This window comes from Sinocyclocheilus rhinocerous, unplaced genomic scaffold (assembly GCF_001515625.1).
Source record: "Sinocyclocheilus rhinocerous isolate Xijiao unplaced genomic scaffold, SAMN03320098_v1.1 scaffold368, whole genome shotgun sequence".
Lineage (NCBI taxonomy): Eukaryota > Metazoa > Chordata > Actinopteri > Cypriniformes > Cyprinidae > Sinocyclocheilus > Sinocyclocheilus rhinocerous.
The window spans coordinates 1355680-1377322 of NW_015664681.1; the positions used below are offsets into that span (position 1 = coordinate 1355680).

A 21643-nucleotide genomic window follows, 5' to 3' on the forward strand; every position below is an offset into this window, starting at 1 on the left:
TGGCCATCACCGGTCAAGCGTCGTTCCTCTACAGCGGCTTACTGAACCAGCAAACACGCAGCTGCTCCAACCGCTTCATCGTGCTGTGCATCGAGACCAGCCACGACCATCAAACCCTCCAGGAGCGCCACAGACGATGGCACCACAGATCCTGAAGCCTGACGGAGGAGAAGACCGTGAACTTTAACTATATATATATATCATTTTTCTCTGGGGACTTGCCCCACCCACTCTCTCAGCCAATCAAAGGCCACAGGGAGAAAAAGCTGTTATCTTGAGTATAATGACTTTAATAGCCCGGTGACAGCCAGAGTATTTAGCCCTAATTGCATGTTTCTGTTAGAAAGTTTGATGTGACTGTCATAAAAGATAAGTTATTTTTGTAAATATATTTTTAACAAAACACATTTTAGAGATTATGTGTGTTTTGTAGAAAGGCTGGACTATAATTTAGCAACCACATCAAGGTAATAGGATAATCTTAGTTAGTCTGCTAATGATGAAAGGGAAAAACGGCTGCCAAATATAAAGCAGAAAACAACTGTTCGTTGGCAAAAGCGCTACGCCATAGACAGTTTTACGTATATGCTGCTTATCTTGAATGTGTAAATGTATATGTGACTCATAAACACTTTATAATTATTGATAAGAGCAAAAATATTGATGGTAAAACATTTAAAATTATAAGGCAATATATAAATCAAGGTTTCCTCTAGAAATACTGTCTGCTTATAAATACATATATAAAAACATCAAAATGCACATGATAAAGATAACACATGCTGTCAAGAGATTTTATGCCATTAACAAACACGTGGTGCTAGAAAAGGCATCATAAATTCTGTGTATATTATTTACTTTGGTGTATAAGTTTTAAAAGGTGACTGTCCACCTAAAGTGCTTCATTTAGTGACTCTCTTTGCTTTGGTTTGCCTCATGCCCCCACGGACATAATTCATCCCGACAAAGTGTCCATTGTCCTTATTGAGGAATGCAAAATGCTTTAGTAAAATCATCATTGATTTCAATTCAGCGTCAGAGCGGGGTTTCTGTCTGCACCTGTCTGAAGAAGTGTGCAGTGAAAGTGTGATCGTCCATGTGTTTACCCTCCGAGCTGAGTCCTGCTGCCTCTATTACCGCAGAGCTCCTCTAGGGGGCGCAGCAGGCTGTCCTCGCGGGCTCGATAAGGCTGAGTGTAGCTGTCCTCCTCCAACAGGATGCGATTGAGAGTGCGTTCATAATTAATATGCCTTCGCAGCATCAACACGTACTGATGCCCCTCCTCCAAAAAGGGACAGTCACATTTGTTGGGCGCCCACAGGAACTCCCGGTGCTCCAGACGATAACGGTTGCGGTATGTGTGGATGATTTGGACATCAAAGCGGGTCTCCTCACCATGATAGACTTTTTCCAGCACTTTTGCTCGAAATACTGTCGCAGCAGACAAATGTATCGTCATCATCCAATACACTATGTATATTACACCACTTGTATTATGTTGGCATTGAAGAGACATACTGATTGAACTCACCAAAATCTTTTTGGCAATACTGTCTCTGGCGCTCACCTCTCCCTCGTACCCGGCGACATTTCCCACAGTGGGCTACAAAAGGATGTCATGACATAAAAAAGCCCAGACTTTGTCATCCGTGCAAAAGAACAATTAACAGAGGGAATGAACAAGTTACAAGATGATATGCAAATAATGGAAATAATTTGGTAGCAAGTCTACACTGAAATTTAAAAAAATGTTAACATTGCCATTTCTGCAGTACTGGTAGAACCAAGTATCAGGTCTATTTGGTACCCACTGATAGATTCCTGCTTTCAAACACTCCTGTGCAAATGGTTTTTGAGTGAAGAGCTTCAGAGGTTTCTGTTTGCAACATGTCCTCTGAGAATTGTAGCCAATCAAAGACATCTGCACATCAATGCAATCAGAGGCATTCAGGATAGACAGAATCTGCAGAATGCCATTCAAAATGCTGGCATTTTGTTCAGCACAATGTTTTGTATTCTATACGCGAATGCAAGAATGCAAGATTGAATTCAGAATTGCGGTGACATACACTAATGGCAGTGATAAAGTGCTAACCTCTACGGTGTATAGCATGCAGTCGGTTCCTGCGGTTTTCATCTCTTTCCAAACGTGGGACTGGCTGCTGTTGATAGGGGGGTTGAAGAGGCCAGTGAGCAGCAGGACCTGAGGGCATGACCTCGTAAATCACAGTTGTATTTACAAAAGACTCCTAACATTAAGCTTTAAGCGACTGGGGCATTTCTGCCAGATATTTACCATCGCACATACTTCAAACAAACTCAAATTAAATATATATACCTTTATCTTAATGCATGATCTTGTCACTGCACAGATAAGATACTTCTAAATACCATACTACAACTAATGTAGTAATTTAAACAAAAGCTTAATAGATTTTTACTCCTGTGGCTCAGTGGTAGAGCATTGCGTTAACAGCGCAAAAGGCCGTGGGTTCGATTCCCAGGGAACACACATACTGGTAAAAAAAATGTATAGCCTGAATGCACTGTAAGTCGCTTTGGATAAAAGCGTCTGCTAAATGCATAAATTATTATTATTATTAATTAAATACCAAGAATGAAAGGTTTTTACCCCAGAAATGAGGTTTTGTGACTGGCTGTGTTGTAGTAGTGGTTGTGGTTGTAGTAGTGGTAGTTGTAGTGGTTGGAAGTTCAAAGGGCAAGTGGTTTGATGTGTGGTGAGGCTGCCGAAGTTGGCGTCTCCCATGATACAGGGCGTAACGGTCTGGAGGCAGCCAGTACTCATATTCAATCCCAGAGTTCTTATCAGTGGACAAGACCTACAATCAGACCAGAACAAATGAACACAGTTGTACTGGCTACGAATTGTGTTTATTTTATTTAATTTTTTTAATTATGTGTCATTTTAAAGCTAACCATGATGTGCAGGTCCTCCTGAGTAGGTCCTGGAACTTCAAAACTCTCCCAGGTATCAGCAGAGCGCCGGTACAGAAGTTTGGTTCCTGCCACATTGTACTCCCCAGGAACATTGATCTTCCAGTTCCCATTGATCACAAACTGAGAGCGCCCATTCTGGAGTGCTTTGAAAAACATTTAGAAGTGATTTTTTTAGAAAAAACATTGCACTACCACAACACAGCATAATTGTAATGTTCTTATACAGCAATCGGACAAACTGCATAAAGGGACGACGTTTTGTTACTGCAAGAATATAGTGAAAATATTCACTATATTCTCCAATATGTCATATTATTGTGCTAATAAAGACAAAGTAAATGCTTTTTTTTGTAGTCTTCTACAATTCTGTCTCACATTGTGCACCTTGCCACTTTTGCTCTGAGAACCACATGTTGGAGAGATGTTAGGCTGTGCTCTAACCTAGATAGTTTCTGCTGTTATCAGTCACTCTGATGTGTGTGGCTCCGGCCGGGATCATAGTGACCTCACTGTACCCAAACAGTCCTGCAGGGAAACAGATGAGAGAGTAATGCATCTCAGCCCATTTGAAAAAAGAAAACACAGTTATTTCCAACAGGTGCGCAGTCCTGCTCAGAACTGTATGTCTTCCATGATGGATTGTTCTGGCTGCAAGGCGCTGAACCGCAGAATTATGACCCAGGCTGCTCTTTTCTCATCTCCTCTGACTTTTGACCCTCTTTACAGAGCTCTGTGCTGGCAGCTTCGAATCTGTTATCCTACTCTCAGAAATCCAGATGCGGAGAAGAGAGTGGGAAACCAAGTATTTTTTGGGTGGCCAAACAATGCCAGTATTATCGCTGTGTTTTCCCCAAAGTAAATGCTCTGTATTTTCAGTTGGCCAGCATGAAGGAAGATTTTAAAAGAGGTTCTGTTTCATGCGGAGAAGTTCAAAGCCAGAGGTGACGGTGTTCTAAGTGCACAGATATGTGTGAGGGCGAGAGAAACCGTGAGATAAAGAAGAAAAAGAGAGAGAGAGTCACCCAGAAATCACTTACACTACAGTTTAAAAGTTTGATTTAAAAAAAAAAAAATTGATCAAAAGTGACAAAGAAGACTGTTGCTTTGCTACAAAAACATTTTGTTTCAAATAAATGCTGTTCTTTAGAAATTTCTATTCATCAAAGAATCCAGAAAAAAGAGTTTCCACAAAAATGAACATCCAGCTTTGCCATAACAGGAATACATTATATTTTAAAATATATGTATGTTTATATATGTATATTATAAATAATCTTTCAACTTCAAACTTTTGAACAGTAGTGTAGGTTAAGGATTTCATGGCTAAATGCCAAATTTTACAGTTGTGCTGCTCTGAATAAGATTCATACAAGGATTCATTCAAACAAGATTTATACAGTTACCATTTATTCACATTTCTTACATTTACGTTTAAATAAAAGTGTTATGTTATATAAATCAGAACATATCTGCAGAATTCTGAGCTTATTTTTCTGTTCTGCTGTTTAAAGTCAATGTGAGTGTAGTTAGATTCATTGCTGACCGTTGTTCTGCCCGTTGCTTTGATAAACACTTCTGTGATGAAGGCAGGTTGAGTTGTGGCCTCCACACACCATGCAGGCGTCCTCCTGCTGCTCAGATCCAAAGATCAAGTCACATCCTGGCTTCTGCACACACACACACACACACACAAACACACACACACATATAAACCCTGTGATTAGAAGCCAAAATATCAAGCACCGTCACATTCTGTTTTAACAGTACAAGCTGATCCCGTAACGCTCCTGATGAAAACTGGAACAGCTTATGGCCCACAGAATCTTGGAGACCTTCCAGGAAATAAATTTAGACACTACTAAAGAGTGAAGCATCCAAGATTAAAGACCCTCAAAATAACTGCATTATCTACTACACTAAAAATGATTTCATCATTGTAAGAGCAGCAACGATTAGTTTTCATCCATTAATTTCCAGCATAATATTTCCTGGCATTTGCAATTGATTTTATGAGTTTTCAGCATTTCAACTTAATTTCTTTAATTATATGTGTATTCCGAATGGTTGGATTAGGTGTAAAAAATGTAACATTGTAAATAGCACCTTATGCTTTAAGTCTACCTCAGTTCCCAGCATGCACTGAAGTATACATAATGCAGATTGCACATGCATTTATTTATTTTTTGTTAAAGAAATGAATACTTCTATCTAGCAAGTATGCATTAAATTGATTAAAAGTGACAGCAAAGACATTTATTATGTAACAAAACATTTCTATTTCAAATAAATGCTGTTCTTTTGTACTTTCTACTCATCAAATAATCCTGAAAAAATGTATCATGATTTCCACAAAATTATTAAGAAGCACAACTGTTTTTGATAATAATGATAAGAAATCATATGTTTTAATGTCCATTATATAAGTGTAACTCTGCACCATCCTGAAAGGTCTCTTGTCTGTGTTTAGGTCCTCAGGTCCAAACAGAGGCAGGTGATCTCTCTGTGAGCCACCGCACACAAACAAGAGTGGGATCATGAGGCCCGGGCAGGGATCAAGACCATTCAGGCAGAAGTTTGGCTTAAGCTCCAGAGCACAGGGGTGGAGGAGGAGACATCAGGGGAGACTGCAGAGGTAGAAGGGAGGTGTGCAGGAGTGAACTGTCCTCGGCAATTTCTGCAGGATATAATTAAGCCCTTGTTTGTCTTTAGACCTCCCGTGCACTCCATTTCACGCAGGTGCAACCCTCCTCCTAATACATGACCTCCGATCCTTATCTCTTTCTTTGCCTTTCTCTGCATTTCCTTTCTTAATCTTGGTAGTTTGTGAAATAATGATTCTCAATGGCACATTCCCATGATTCGGGGGGGCCTCACACAGGGGCAACCACACACACACACAAGGTGTGCTTCACACATATGGATTCAATCTGCCACATGGTGCTAATGATTGGGCCCCACTATGCATGTGCTTCTCCTTTCCAGTCCTCATGTGATGGAAACCAAATTCACACCAGCATGACTTCAGGACTAGGCGAGGCTTATGGTCCCTTCAGTCATCTTTACATGCACAAATATGTGTAGGTTTTTGTAATATGTACCTTGTAATACTTTAATTTGTCCTTACAAAAATACCTGTGATGAAAAAATAGTACATTGATGGTATCAGATGGTTATATACACCGTGGTACTGAACACCATACACCTATGATAGTGACAAGTAACAATACATGTACAAAATACTATTATAATACCATGACACATGAAACAATATAATAAAAACATTAATAGCATGATAAGTTTAGACAGAAGAAATAGACAAATGTACTGAAAAAAAGGTTTCATTCAACTAAAAAATATGATATATTATGATGGAATTACCCTGAATACATTTCAAACATTTTCTACTTAGAATTTTATTTAAAACATTTATTTAAAAATCCTGTTAAATGTCTATTTTGTTAGTCAATTTAAAAAGATTTTTTTATTAATTTGTTTAAAACATTTTTAAATATTTCTATTAATTTGTCCATTTACAAATTGATTATATATTTTTATGTTTCAATTATTAAATTGTTAGTCCTAACAAAAGTTGTTTTTCTTTTAAGAGTCAGATCAGATATAGGTCTTTAAATGTATTTTTTTTTTTTGCACAGTACTTTGTGGTTGTCAGCTATTATGAAGCCGTGTCCTAAGAACTACTCACCAGACACTTTCCATTCACACAGACTGTCCCCTGATCTGATTGGCATGGTGTGCCATCAAGAACCCGCCCAAAGTTGTAGTAGAAGTTGTGTCCAATTGCCAGGCAGCTGAGCTCACATGGGTCAGATCCTGAAAGTAGTATAAATCAGGTTTCAGTCGGTATAAGCACCTAGCAGAAGGAGAAATCCACACAGTAACACAACACATGCTTCAAAAGAGAAGAGTCATGCTTCACTGACCTCCATGAAAGGTAGTCCAAAGGTAACTGCTGCCAGAGACCAGGGGTCTGTCATTGAAAGCTTTACACTGCAGTTCTCTGAAGTCCATTGAGTCAGCAGGACACTCCTGATGTTACAGACACAAAGCTCAGGAGAGAAAACACACATCTAGAGCTGCTAAAGCCCTGATTCATTAACACTCTGAGGGTCACTAACCGCCCTGGAGGACTCAGGATAAACACAACACATGAATCTGCATGCTGACACAATGACCCCATTTAAACCTGGTTTTAACATCTGTCCCAGGTATTGGGATCACTGGTGTAAGCCAGGCTCAAAACGTTTCATGATATAATCACTCAAACCAAATTCAGAGGTAGTCAGGAACACACACTGCTAATCCATCTTGATGTGTCCCAGTGAAAGGCTGCTTACTCATCTGGTAATTATCCATGTACATTCTTTGTCATTGTTCAAAATTTGAAAAAGTCCATACATATACAAGCACAAGACTTCAGGGAACTTTTGTTTGCCTGACATCAATATATAGTGACACAGATCATATGAACCATGCACATCCAAAGTAAAATTAAAACAGGAGATTGACTAAAATAAAATTTTTAAATCAGCAATTTAATCAAAATGCCACATTTACAGTAGGAGTAAAATTTAATAAAAGTATATTTTAGGGATGAAGATTTTTTTAGGTGGTGTGTTATAATGTTAGCCTGCATCAACACACTTATGTAGTAAGTGATAAATAAAAAAGTGAAGTTACGAAACTGAGAACCATCCATTTAAAATCTGACAAGTTTGAGGCTAGATGACCTTATGTCCAAGCAAAAAATACAACAAAATAGATAACCAAATACATAAAAACTATCAATACATGCAAGGTGTTACTGAAATGTATGTCTATGTAGACATCCTGTTCAAACTGTAAAGAATTTACTGCACCTTTGTGTTACAAATCTTGTATTGCCTGGTGTCCCCCGGGCAAGGCCCTCCTACCAGATTTCTAAAGAGAGAAACAATAATGAAACATGATCAAGTAAAACACCATAAGGCTGTTCACACAGGATGCGTTCTTGTATTTTTTTACTGTCAGAAAAAATGGGCAAAAACTGAACCTTTAGGGCTACAACAGCTTGTCACTGGGGCAATAAAGGAACTTTACTGCACCTTATCTGCCCTTAAAAGGTGCATATTAGTACCTTAGAGTATAGTCATATGTACTTTTAAGATACTACTATGAACCATTTAGAAGACAAAGATTGGAGTAAATTGGCCCCCTACCTGGAGCAAGAAGCCTCCCAAAAAAAAAAACGTTTACAGAATGTACAAATTACTTTTGAAATAATTATTATTAATATTTATCTAGTGCTGTCAAACGATTAATCGCGATTAATTGCATCCAAAATAAACGTTTTTGTTTACATAATATATGTGTGTGTATTGTGTATATTTATTATGTATATATAAATACACACACATATATTATGTAAACAAAAACTTTTATGTTGGATGCGATTAATCGTTTGGCAGCACTAAATTAATATTTTTATAGTGTCATTAATGGAAATATTAAATCAGCTATTGCATTTAAAATAGTGTTTTGGCAATTTAGCTGAATAATTGAAAATCCAATGATAGGAAAAGCAGAAATCCCAGTGAAAGAGATTCATCTGAAAGGTACATTTATTTTATAACTTACATGTATACGAGTATAATTGTTCATATTTTAATTGAAGATATGTCATAATACCAACAGTTTGAATTCACACTGAACTTTGATATTCAACATAAAACACAATTTTCCAGAGAAAACTGACCTCAAAAATATTCTGACTAAATCTTAAACATTATTATTCAGATGAAATGACAAAATTAAGAAGAGCATAGCCATTCATTAAATACGTTGAGATGAGATTGTGCGCCTTTTATGGTCAAGAGGAAAAATTAAGGGTACAATACTTTTCATGACTACTAATTTTTCTTTGCCCACATGTATAATCATCTGACAGCAGAGAAGATGGTGTTATGGGGTAAACAAAGTCTGTGCTTTACCTGGTGATGCAGGTGCGTGTACGGACAGAGGCCCCTCCCCCACAGGAGCGTGAACACACGGACCAACCGCCCCACGAGGCCCACTCGTTCATGAAATGTATTTGGCTGTGCATCTGTGGTCCCTCACCTCCCAGCTCTACTCGTCTGGATGACTGCAACTGTATAAACAAAGAAGTGAATTAAAGGTTGCAGAACAACAAGAAAAAGGGACAGCAGAGTTGGTAGAGTTGATAAACTAAGTTGTGCTAAGATGTTTTTTGCAAGCTCATACATTAGAACAACAGTATGCAAAATATATTGAAGGTGACATATCATGAAAATCTTACTTTTCCAGGTTTTAAGTGCTATAAACAGGTCCACGGTGGATCTACCAACCAAGGAAACGTGAAAAAGATTAACCCAGTAACTTTGTTTTGGTAAGCCTTTTTCTGCAAGCGTCTGAGAAAATGAGCGGTCTGATTTCGCTCCCTTGGTGACGTGGCAAAGGGAACTCATTATAATATTACCGCCCCTTAATCTGTAAGTTTCCACCCACAGCCCCGTCATTTGATTTCACAAGCGACAACAGTGTATCAGCTCTAATGCCATGGTGAAAGTTTGAGCAAAACATGCAAACTGTTCTGCCTTTGGCTGCACAGACGAGCACAGAACACTATTTACAGTCCCAGCCTCAGAGGAGACAACAGAGCAGTGGATTTATTGATTTATTTACTGTATATTGCTGCTGCCACACAGATCTAAAATAAACATGTGATTTATTTCCCATCTGTTTACCTTCACAGACATAACCGACTGTTTTTCTAACTCTTGTGTTTTTAACATAAACTTGTGTGTGAATGAGAACTTAGTTTAGTACTCACATGCTGTGACAGCCGCTTTCTGTCCGTGTGCTTCAGATGTGTGCACTCAGAAAACCGTATATCAGAAGTTTAAACTCATATGGTTTAAAACGCATGATTTCAGCACGATAAACATGATAATCAGAACCAAAACAGATGTTTTTTAGCAGGTCCGAGCTGTAATGGCGCAGCTCTATTCTGGAAAAGGGGGCGGGGAGCAGCAGCTCATTTGCATTTAAAAAGACAGGCACGAAAAACAGCGTGCTTCTGCTTCCACTCAAAATAGGCATTTTCAAAATGATATTATAAATGATCTGTGGAGTATTTTTAGCTGAAACTTCACAGACACATTCTGGGGACACCAGAGACTATTACATATTGTAAAAAGGGGCATAATATGTATCCTTTAAGTGAAATATATTTGTTCAGAAAGTCATTTGATGTATGTTAAAGGGGTCATATGATGCTGCAAAAAAGAACATTATTTTGTGTATGACCCCTTTAAGCACTAAACTGAAGGAATCCTGTGCTTACAGTGTAAATGACTGCACACTAGTGCTCAAGATACATGATATGAGAGGCCACCAAAAAATTTCCTGCTCATCGGCTATGCTAGACCGCACTTGACATTTGTGGAAGTGTTTGAGTGTTCCCCAGGTGCTCGACTGAGCTCTATTACACACAGCCTCCATTACACAAGCGGTATTCCTATCAGACCACCACTAATCGTCTTCAAGGATAACATTACTCTGTCATTCATCAGCTGCTGGCTTTGATCCGAGACAAACAGGCAGTAACAGCCCGTGAAGAGTGAGGAGCTTCCATGGGTTGCCTTAGGCCTAACATCTCCTCAAGGTATGTGTATTCTTCTAAATGTAATGTAGGTGTGGAGAGCATGTTTTTCAGCGTCTATCATGTTAAACAACTTCATACAGAGCAGCTTCTAATTTGAGCAACTCAGAGAGTCACATGAGACGTGTAAACACGTCGCAACAAAATGAAAAGAGTTCAGCATACAAACAGAGCATTGAACTTGCATTCCAAAGTTTGACCCCTAAAGGGATGTTTTACTGGCAAATATGCGACTGCTTTTTGGTGTAGAGCTTTGTACCGGTTCCTAGGATTAACCCTTTCAATGGAAATATTACAGAAAAATTAGGTTCGGTTGGACTCATTTAATAAGGTTATAAATGGAATGTGTGTCAGAATCTCCTGAACTTATTTAGCCTAGAGACCTGTGGTGAATAGAGGTTTGGTAATGAGTGAGGATGTCTAGCTGAGAGGGTTAAAACGACAGATGACTGCACTCTCACAGACACAATAGTGCTTTATGACCGACGTCCATCATCTTCAATACCAGAATGACCTGGAACTGCCCTCATTACCGTAGCAAAGACTCAAATTAGTGTTGATGACAGTCTGCCATGGGGCCCGTGGGCAAGGCGGATTAATGAAATCGACCTTTCACCTTTAGAACACCAGCTTCCCCCCAAAGGCAAGATTTTAAAAAGGACATGTTGACTTTAGAGTTCTTGGAAAGAGTTTTAGGAAATTCATAAGTCTGAAATGAACTTGTTGGCCTCCTGTCGATAGGTCTTGTTTATGTTGTTTTAAAGGAGATGTAAAAGTCATTCCAGTGGAATGAAGGTGATAATGACTGGTGGACAAGACCTAGCTTGGATCTTGGGAGGGAAACTGAGGGAAGATGACTGGGTGAGGTCCAGAAGGTACCAAAGGCAGAGTAGTACATGCAAGCTTTCCCTATAGCTACCAGTGAAACTTGCACCAGTGAAAATTCAGTCATCATTTACTCACCCTCATGTCTTTCCAAACCATTAAGACTTTTGTTCTTCTTCAGAACATAAATTTAAATATTTTAATCAAAGCTGAGAGATTTCTGTCTCTCCACTGAAGAATAAATATATGACGAATAGATTTAATTTAGGCTTTTAACCATATATACGTAAATATTGATCAATACACATACACTCTTAAAAATAATGCTTCCAGTTGGGGTTTTTCACAGCAATGCCATAGAAAAATCATGGTTCCTCAAAGATCCTTTCAGAGAACAGTTCTTAAAAGAACCATTTTTTTTTTAGTGTGAAGAACATTTTAAAAATCCAAAGAACCTTCTTCCACACTAAAGAACCTTTGGAGTAATGGAACGTTTCCATGGATGTTGAAAGTTCTTCATTGAACCGTCGATGCCAGTACAGAACCTTTATTTTTAAGCGTGTACATAAAGACCATTAAATATGGTATTTTTGGACTTTTTGATGTTTTGGGTGAATGTAGGACAGAATTCTCTCAGGTTTCATCAAAAACATCTTAATTTGTGTATTAAAGTTGAACAAAAATCATACAGGTTTGGAATGAAATGAGGGTGAGTAAACAATGACAGAATTGTTTTTTATTTTTATTTTTAGGTGAACAACCCTCTTAAAGGTTAAAGAGAGAGCATAAGCCAAATGTCATGTTCTTCTTAACTTATCACTTCTGCATTGTATATAAACAGCAATTCCAAAACAATACAGGGTGGCAACCCAGTCTCTGAATCCCCCTAGGTGATCCTGCCCGGGTTGCTCTGATTAAACTCTGCTCTTGGCAATCAACAGGAAAGACAACACTCTAGTTAAAGTGAGCAAAACCCTGGCAGCGTGCCTTGCCAATCTGAGCATACCCAACTGACTGTTCAAGCTTGTCCTTAAAAATTCAGTTTAACTGTCTGACAGGACATTAAAGTTACTGTTGCAAACAGTCTATAAACTGAAGGATAATGGAATAGGGACCATCTTACAGACAGAGAGGACAGGCAACCTGGAGACAACAGCAGTGTTATGAGGGTGAGGGCCTGGCACAGAGACAGCTTCCTGGAGACAGAGAAAATAAATCATGTAAGTCAATCACAAAGTCTTACAAACCACCCTATTTGACTTTAAAATGGAGCTCGGACTTCAGGGCTCATTGTATACGTGTTGTCGCTTTACATCAAAGACTCTTGATTAATGACAACGAATAGCAATAGTGTGTCCTATACATTGAGAAATCACTGCTACTGAGAAAACATGTTTACATGCATTTTTAGAGTATGAGTCTGACTCCCACCAGTGAGGTCAGAATACTAAGAGACCACACAACGACTGACTCATCAAAGGAGCAGATTCTCAGAAACTCTTTACAGCTTCGCTAAAGCCCAACCGTCTTCTTTTATATTGTTGCAATGCCTATGCATTTGAAATTTGAGAAGTTTAATGGGGAAAACTCATGTAAACACGCTACAATATTCCTTTCTCCATCATATTATTTGTGTACAAACATTATTCCTCTTCCTAATCGTCTGTGGACATGTGCTTATGGGCTAAGAGGCGTATTTTAATAGCAACCCAGAGTGGACACTGGTCAATTATAAACAATACACTCCCATGAAGAACTGATTCAGAAGAGTAATATGATGAAATACATCTTCCTTTGATTCCATGTGCATCTCTAATCATTGTGAATAAACAGGATCAAAAGAGATACAGACAGTAAGTAATGCATAATAATTACAGTACAACCTGAACTCAACAGTTTAGCATATTAAAGCTTAATTTATTGTCAAGGTCAAAGGTCAAGAGGTCTATAGTTAAAAGGCAATAATGATGTTCATTTGGATGGTTTTGACTGCTATAGCCTTCAGGTAAGAACATAAACTTGTGCCTCTCATGACAATGTGATAAAAAAACAAAAACAATATGACTTTAACATCAATAATACTTTAAATTCTAAATATAGGCTATATGTTTTTACAGTTAAAGCCACATGAAATAAACCTTAAATGGGTCTGCAACCATTAGGTTTCTGGCAGACGAACCACAAAGTGCTAACTCTGAACTTAACTGGAGTCTTAAATTTGTTTATGGGTCATGCCGAAGCACCACAAGTTTATGTGAACAGTAAACTGTTCTCCTCTTAAAGATTAGATTAGATTAGAACAGCTGTTTCCTGGATGTGGGACCATTTTAAAACAGTTTTAGAAAAATTTTCATCCATACACTCTAACAAATGCTGGGTTATTTCAACCCAACTTTTGGTCAAATATGGACTAACCCAACCGTTGGGTTACATTTTTACATTAAATTTTTAACCCAAAAGTTGGGTTAGTCCATATTTGACCCAAAGTTGGGTTGAAACAACCCAGCATTTTTTAGAGTGTAGACAAGAATTTTACTAACACTACCAAAAAAAAAAAAGTACATCAAGTCACCAACAATACAAAAAATGATGTCACAGATATGCAATCACCAGTACTGAAAAGCTATTATAATAGTTGAAAATATTATAAAAGCATTCAAATGCAATCAATAGTGAGTTTGCACACTCTAAAAAAATGCTGGGTTAAATATGGACAAACCCAGCGATTGGGTTGTTTTCAACCAACAGTTGGGTTAAATTTTTAACCCAACCTTCTGGGCAGTAACCCAACCGCTGGGTCAAAACAACCCAATCGCTGGGTTTGCCCATATTTTACCCAGCGTTGGGTTGTATTTAACCCAGCATTTTTTAGAGTACAGAGAAACAAATAATAAAAATGTGGAACAAATTATAAAAATTACAAAGTATCTGTGACTGAAATAAAAGTTGGCTTTGTATAATTCAGTTGCAACAAATAAAGCATATGGGTCAATAACAAACAAGGACGTCTGAGATTACAAAAATGAAAAACATTTGAAATATATCGTTTTCAAAGGGTCACATGTTTTCCTGTCACATGACAAAAATGGCTTCCTGTGTGTTGGGGCTTTTTAACTGAATTTAAAAGGTAAGCATCAAATAATAATAATCATTTTAATTTAGAGATGAAAACATGTTCGTCATAGAAGAGGTGAATTTTTACTGTATTTTTTAATCATTACGTCATAGCCTTAACTAATAAGAGAACTCGAGTCTACTCCAGGTTGTTTTATTTGTTCTTTTCCATCTTCCCTTCAGCAATTCAATAAAATCATCAATGTGTTTCCACACACAGCAGAGGAAATGCATGATCCACATACCTCTTTGACATTTCAGGTCTTCGTCAGGTGTCACAAAATAACTTCTTGAGATCTGAAACTGGACTCATCTGATAAAGTAAAGACCACGAGATGTGTGATCCCAATGGTTTTTATCATCAAAAAAGTCGGGAAACCTAATTGCATCCATGTTTCACAAGTGTTTCTTCTGCTGGGACTTTTTCTGAAGTTTTCTCACACGCAGAGCCCAAAGAGGATAACCTGAATGAATCCTACATAATCCTGAATAAAAATGAATCACTGAAAATAAATATAGGCTACTTCACATCCTCTCCGCTTATTTGCATTATTTAAAGTCCTCCTCACTTTTTCAAGCCGGTGCTGTTTCTTAGGGCAAACTGAATCACTTTCAGTTTCATATCAGTGTCCAGCGTCCGATCTCACAAGGAGAAGGTCTGGTTATAAGCCTTCAGATCTTCTGTCGTCAGGTGGGATTCTGTGCACTTTACCTGAGCCTCTCAGTCACAAACAACGTCCGTTTGCCTTGAGAGAAAATAGCGGTTCTTCGGTCAGAACACTTGGTCCTCCTGTAGATTTCACATTCAGTTTCAGATTCACATCATCTGAGAAGAGATATAATATTGCGCACAAACGTTATGCGTCATTACGTTCATAAACTCAACAGCATAGGCTATTTTCTTGATGATGATAATAATAATAGTAATAAAAATAATAAAACATTTCTATAGGCTACCCTATCTTAACATAATATACTATCGTTAAGTTAAATCACATTTAAATGCTGTCTTTTTTCAGTAAAATCAAAGTGACAGCGCAGTGATCAGTTATTGAATATTTCCAACCACTTTGAATTGAATTACTCAAGTTAATAAATCAAGTTGAAACTCTGATTAGAAATGACTGAAATTATTGTGGCAAATTAAAAAGATCGGGAAAAAAAGATGTAGCTTACATCATAATTAAATATTTTTACAGTAGCCCAATTCGTTATAGGCTGATGAGCATCCTCTGTGAGAGTAAAACTTATTTCCGATCACAAACAAAACATAGCTATATAAACGCAGCACGCATAATTAAGTAGTAGTGAGTTACCTGTCAAAAAGCAGCGTCTGTGATGATCCGGCGTGTGCAAATAAACTAAGCCTGAGTTTGTACTGATGTGAATGAGAGCCGCAGCATTGCGTGCCGCCGCGTTCACCTGAAGCTCAGCCCAGTGTGTGCCTACATTCCGATGAAAAACTAGTAAACACGCCCCTCTTAAACGGAATGTTGCCCAATCCAGATTGTAAATGCTCCAGTAGCTGTAGTTCGTGCATGTACTAAATCGTCCCTGTATTGTGAGCCTTAAATTACAGAAAGTTTAAATAAGCTGAAAGATGTGCATGCCATCTGAGTATGAATTAGAAAACAACTTCCAGAGGGATTAACTTTTTTTATGGATTTTCTATAGGTAATTTTCAAGGCTCAGTCTGTTGAGACTCGTCTTGTGGAAGTCAGATTGTCTTTTTTGGCAATGCTGACACAGTTTGGCTTTTAGAACAGAATATGTTAAGGTGTTATTGTGCTCAATATGTGATATCCCTTACGAAAAAGAAGTTTATTCAAGTGTGCTATTAGTATACTTCTTTTAAACTAAAAATAGGAAAGTATACTTTTAGTCTACTTTTTATGTACTTCTCAGAAATGGGCTTTATGTACTTCTCAGAAATATACTTAAAATGACATTTAAGTATACTTGACTTACACTTAGAAAACTTGAAGTATACTACTTTTTGGTAAGGGATATAACTCTATAAGTGAAGCAACAAGATATTTGATCAATATACTGTCTGTTAGTGATGGAAGTAAACTGCTCTGCTGTTACAATCCTCATGTAGTGGATGACAAAAGGCAGACATGATGCAAATTATTGGAAATTATTGAAATGTGATGTGACCGAAATTAAAAATGCACAGTCATTGGATTGGATTCTGTTATTAAAGTTTTCAGGCATCAGATCATTCTTGTGAAATATTCATTGATCTGTCACTGTTTTCTAGTCAATGAAGATGTTTAGAAATATGACAACAATGACAAGCCACAGCTCAACAAGTGGCTGTAGTTATATTGAGCTCTCCTGCAGACCCCAACCATGACCATGGAAACAGTCCCTAAAATAACTGCTATCAACTGCAATGGATCATCACATACAAACCACAGACCCAGGCGTTGTTATGTCTCTTGTCTCTAGGTCCTTTGATTAAAAAAAAGAAAGCAATGCTAACTCTACTAAGCACTTTACCAGAGCATGATGATTGTTTAAGTGCCCCAGAGCCTCAAATGGCAAGTTTCAGCTTGCAGAGAAATGTCTTTAGCAAGTGTACCACATCTTTATGCTCCTCGATGAACATAGCCAACCTCTGATTCACAACCATTTAAAGGGATAGTCCACCTAAAAAAATATTTTTTGTCATAATTTCCTCATTTTTAAGTTGTTCCAACCCTGTATGAATTTCTGTTGAATGTAAAAGAAGATATTTTGAAAAATGTTGGCAACCAGCAACTGTTTGGTTAAAAACATTCTTCAAAATATCTTATTTTGTGTTCAACAGAAGGCAGGTTTGGAACAACTTCAGGGTGAGGAAATTATACATTTTTGGGTCAACTATCCCTCTAATCTCTACATAGGTACAAAGATCCCAGTCAGCATTTTTAAATAGATAACTATTAATTGCATTCAAGCATACAGATCTGAATAGTCAAAGATAGTCTTTCATTGATATGACGTAAATTTGTGTGGCTGCTTAACATGTTTCTTGAAAACTGAATGTGTAGCAATTTTGACAAGCAGTCCCAGTGGTGTCTTTAATGATAGCAGATGCTGCAGTGAACAGACCACAACACTTCTTCTGGTTTGTTGGTCTTCACTTGTGTGTATATACTTTCATATTTTTTTATTTCATTCATTTTGTTTCTCCAGGTTATATAACTCCATCAACAACCAGTTGATCAGTCAGACAGACTAAAATAGTCTTTAGTAACCATAATACATGGGAATAAAAAAACCTGGGAATGACAATGTTCCAGAGTTCCATGCCTGTGTGACTAACAGGCAGAGAATCCACATGTCTATGACTGTAATCCCTGTAAACCTGACACTGACAGCTGTACTCAACTTGTGATTTTGCCAACAGAATCCTCCATACATTGCACCAACATCTCTTTCTCACGTTTTGAAGCAAATAAAAGTATATGAGTGGGGTCATAATAGTCTCTCTGCATGTTAAGACATTTCAACAGTACTTGGCAAAAGTGAGTCATTGAATCATTTAACCAATTAGTTTCAAATTAGTTTATCCAATTTGTTTTGTGCCGGCATTTAGCCTTGTGGTTAGTGTGCCGACATATAGCGCAACTGTGCTTGCAGCGACCCGAGTTCGATTCCCGTCTAGGTCCTTTGCCGATCCTGCGTTCATGGATGTGCTGCCAGTCTGAATTTCAGCAGGACTGTGATTATCTACTTGTGTGATATAGCTGAAATATATTTGCTCTGAGCAGGAAAAAAAACTTTTTTTTCCTATACAGCCTTAAAACCACTCACAACTGAGCTAATTCACGGGGAAGTCGTGGCCTAATGGTTAGAGAGTCGGACTCGTAACCCAAAGGTTGTGGGTTCGAGTCTTGTACCGGCAGGGATTGTAGGTGGGGGGAGTTAATGTACAGCGCTCTCTCCCACCTTCAATACCACGACTGAGGTGCCCTTGAGCAAGGTGTGGTATTGAAGCCCCAACTGCTCCCCAGGCACCGCAACAAAAAAAAGGCTGCCCACTGCTCCGGGTGTGTGTTCACGGTGTGTGTATGTTCACTGCTGTGTGTGTGCACTTTGGATGGGATAAATGCAGAGCACTAATTCCAAGTATGGGTCACCATACTTGGCCACATGTCACTTTCACTTCACTCACTTCATTTTTCAGAACTGAGGGGTTACTGAGTGTAAAAGTCTAATGAAGAGACATCTAAACACATAAATCACTCCATATACAAGCATTGCATGCAAATATATACATGATTGCTGTGTATGATATACAAACAGCAGCTAGTTTACACATTCTCTCTTGATGAAGATATATCTGTACACAACTCTTCTGCACTCAGCAAGTGCAAAGTTTAATAGTTACCCTGGCAACCTGACTAGCCTTCAACTCGCATGCTGTTTATTAGTGGCAGTTGTGACATTAACAAGCATGTCAACTATTTTGACCCGGGAGGTATTTCGTACGAGGCTCTGCTCATCAAGATGTAAATAGCTGAGTGATTTGGAATGAAATCTCACAGGATCATCAGCTAAAGGTTAAAATATAGAACAGCTGCTTAGTAGCTGGAATAATCTCACAGTGTGAAAGCCCAGAGGGCAGCAGATGTGTGAGAGCTTTTTTCCCCCCCCATCTCAACCAGAAATGTGCACAAACACCATGACAGAAAAAGAGTGTGGGAGGCAAGAATAAAATAAGATTTAAAAAAATTCTAAACAAATTACTATCAAATGTCATTCACAAAAACAACCTTGAAAGGGAATTTCCCCTGTAGTCATAAAACACCTAGTGATAACCCCTGCAATAATCAATGACATTAATTATGATTCCATCACCGCTAAAGGTTAAAATATAGAACAGCTGCTTAGTAGCTGGAATAATCTCACAGTGTGAAAGCCCAGAGGGCAGCAGATGTGTGAGAGCTTTTTTTCCCCCCCATCTCAACCAGAAATGTGCACAAACACCATGACAGAAAAAGAGTGTGGGAGGCAAGAATAAAATAAGATTTTAAAAAATTCTAAACAAATTACTATCAAATGTCATTCACAAAAACAACCTTGAAAGGGAATTTCCCCTGTAGTCATAAAACACCTAGTGATAACCCCTGCAATAATCAATGACATTATCTATGATTCCATCACCCTGCTTTAATGCTTGAATTAAGTATCACATCAGAAACGAGTGTTGGAGATGGCAAATTTTGAAAAAAATAAAAACTTAATTCACAAAAAAGTTTGTACGCTCGCTTGAGGTGGTTTTTGACTCGTGCAAAAAAGGATTCATGCGAATAATGGGAGATGGAAACACATTTTCCGAATAAATTCCTCCATGCACATCAAAAAAGTTATGTGCGCTATGGGAGGGCATAACCTGACTAACCAGCGGATGGATCTTGTTGCACAGCATCTGAAATGTTGTTATGGTCATTCTGAAATGCCCGAGCAAAGTCTGTCATCAAAGTATTTTTGTATAATTACCTCCCAGAACTGTCTTACACAACTGCATTCCCAAACAGCAGGCATCCACCTTCGAAAGCAATGACTGCATTTATTGTGTTTCGTCTGCTCGCTCTGAGGTGCAAGTAATTTATAAAATATGAAAATTATTATATTCTGTGGCTTCTCCCACTTTTCTTAGTGATATTTAGTGCCAGTTTATCAGGAAGTGACGATTTTATTGTCTTTGACTCGTCAGATGGAAACGGTGCTTATTTGCATTATGCGACATTCCAATTTTGCGTACAAGTTAAATTCGCAACTTTGGATGGAAGCACAGCTTGTTTAACAAACAGTCAGCTTAAGGTAGCCACAATTATTATGCATTTATATCTCAAAATAATTAATTTTGTAATTATTATTATTATTTAAGTGTGTGGTGGGATAAATTAAACGTCATCTGCCATATCGCCACAATCGTGTTGCATCATGGTATATGGAGCTCCTGAAGTATACTTATTTGTTGATTCGCTCCCTCAGTTAAAATCTAGGGGTTGAGTGTCTGTACATATAAACTTCCCTTGTCCACCGGACGAAGTAGAATGCACTTCAATGGAGGTGGAGAAGGGAAGTTTGTGAGTGTATGTCTAAAGTGAAGTTGAACGCACCCCTGGTCCTGCAGTGAAACCTTCCACCTCCTCCCCAGCTCCACCTGTCTGGATCTGCTATGGGTAATTTCACGTATGCTATTTGTGCAGCAGCACCATGGCTACATGCTCAGAGTAGCATGGCTGTGCAAACTATATCCCGAGAGTTGTCATGATAAACTATGGAGTCCCCTCCCTGATTCTATCATATCAGGCATCTTTGTGCAGAGATTTACTGATAACACTCTAGGACAAATAAACGCAAGTTCAGCCATTCCACCATTTGCTTAATGGGATCCTTGGGAAACACAGAGATTTTACATACAGGAAAGGAAGGGGACCTGAGGAGATTGGGGTGAATAAACTTCTCCTAAGTATCTTCATAAAACACAATGTGTTTAAAAACACAGCTGTGCTCTGACTCAACACAAGGTCATGTCCATGATTACACAGTGTCAGTGTTTGTGTCTGTAGACATCTTTGTGTGAGACAATCCTCTGCTAGCATGTCGGTCAGTTCAGTTGGCTGTATCTTAATCACACTAATGGGTTAAATCTGCCTGTTTTGTCATAACACCTGTAAAAAGACCTGTAAGAATGCTTGCATTAGCCAGCATGGAATTAAGTGGATTTCCACAATTTGACAAACCAAAAAAGTAAAATTCTTTAAAGGGGTCATATGATGCGATTTCAATTTTTCCTTTCTCTTTGGAGTGTTACAAGCTCTTGGTGCATAAAGAAGATCTGTAAAGTTGCAAAGACTAACGTCTCAAATCCAAAGAGATATTCTTTAGAAAAGTTACGAGTCAACCACGCCTACCTAAATCGGCTCGTTCTAACACGCCCCCCACATGTCTACGTCATGCTGTGGAAATATTAGCATAATGCCGCCCAAACGTGCACGCAAAGAAAGAAGGCGTGGTTTCAGAAACAGCAGTAGTGTTGATGCAGCCATGTCAGGGAGACGCTGT

The 21643-nt window shown here is 38.3% G+C and overlaps 1 protein-coding gene across 3 annotated transcripts; it reads right to left on the bottom strand.

Annotated features, from left to right (window-relative positions):
- Positions 1-194: 194 nt before the first annotated feature.
- On the bottom strand, positions 195-15997 carry LOC107730239 (ADAMTS-like protein 5). 3 transcript variants are annotated; one of them, XM_016541009.1, is made up of 14 exons: positions 15892-15997; positions 15145-15401; positions 12585-12657; positions 8946-9097; positions 7836-7896; positions 6900-7005; positions 6662-6789; positions 4502-4625; positions 3400-3483; positions 2938-3101; positions 2633-2840; positions 2096-2203; positions 1532-1603; positions 195-1431 (listed from the first exon to the last, which is right to left on the bottom strand). In XM_016541009.1, the coding sequence occupies exons 2-14, from the start codon at positions 15195-15197 to the stop codon at positions 1103-1105; spliced, it is 1662 nt and encodes a 553-aa protein (XP_016396495.1). In that variant the 5' UTR covers positions 15198-15401; positions 15892-15997; the 3' UTR covers positions 195-1102. The 3 variants fall into 3 exon arrangements, with proteins under 3 accessions (XP_016396495.1, XP_016396496.1, XP_016396497.1); XM_016541010.1 differs by having other exon boundaries at positions 8946-9103; positions 14821-15401; XM_016541011.1 differs by lacking the exons at positions 12585-12657; positions 15145-15401; positions 15892-15997 and adding an exon at positions 9272-9298.
- Positions 15998-21643: the final 5646 nt, after the last annotated feature.

What these genes read in the sequence shown, in the direction of transcription:
- LOC107730239 (XM_016541009.1), bottom strand. Translation starts at nt 15,197, where the DNA reads ATGAAACTGAAAGTGATTCAGTTTGCCCTAAGAAACAGCACCGGCTTG. An exon ending in AACAGCACCGGCTTGAAAAA is followed by an intron (nt 12,658 to 15,144) that starts GTGAGGAGGACT and finishes CTCTGTCTCCAG; the next exon opens with GAAGCTGTCTCTGTGCCAGG. An exon ending in TAACAGCAGAAACTATCTAG is followed by an intron (nt 3,102 to 3,399) that starts GTTAGAGCACAG and finishes TGTTTTTCAAAG; the next exon opens with CACTCCAGAATGGGCGCTCT.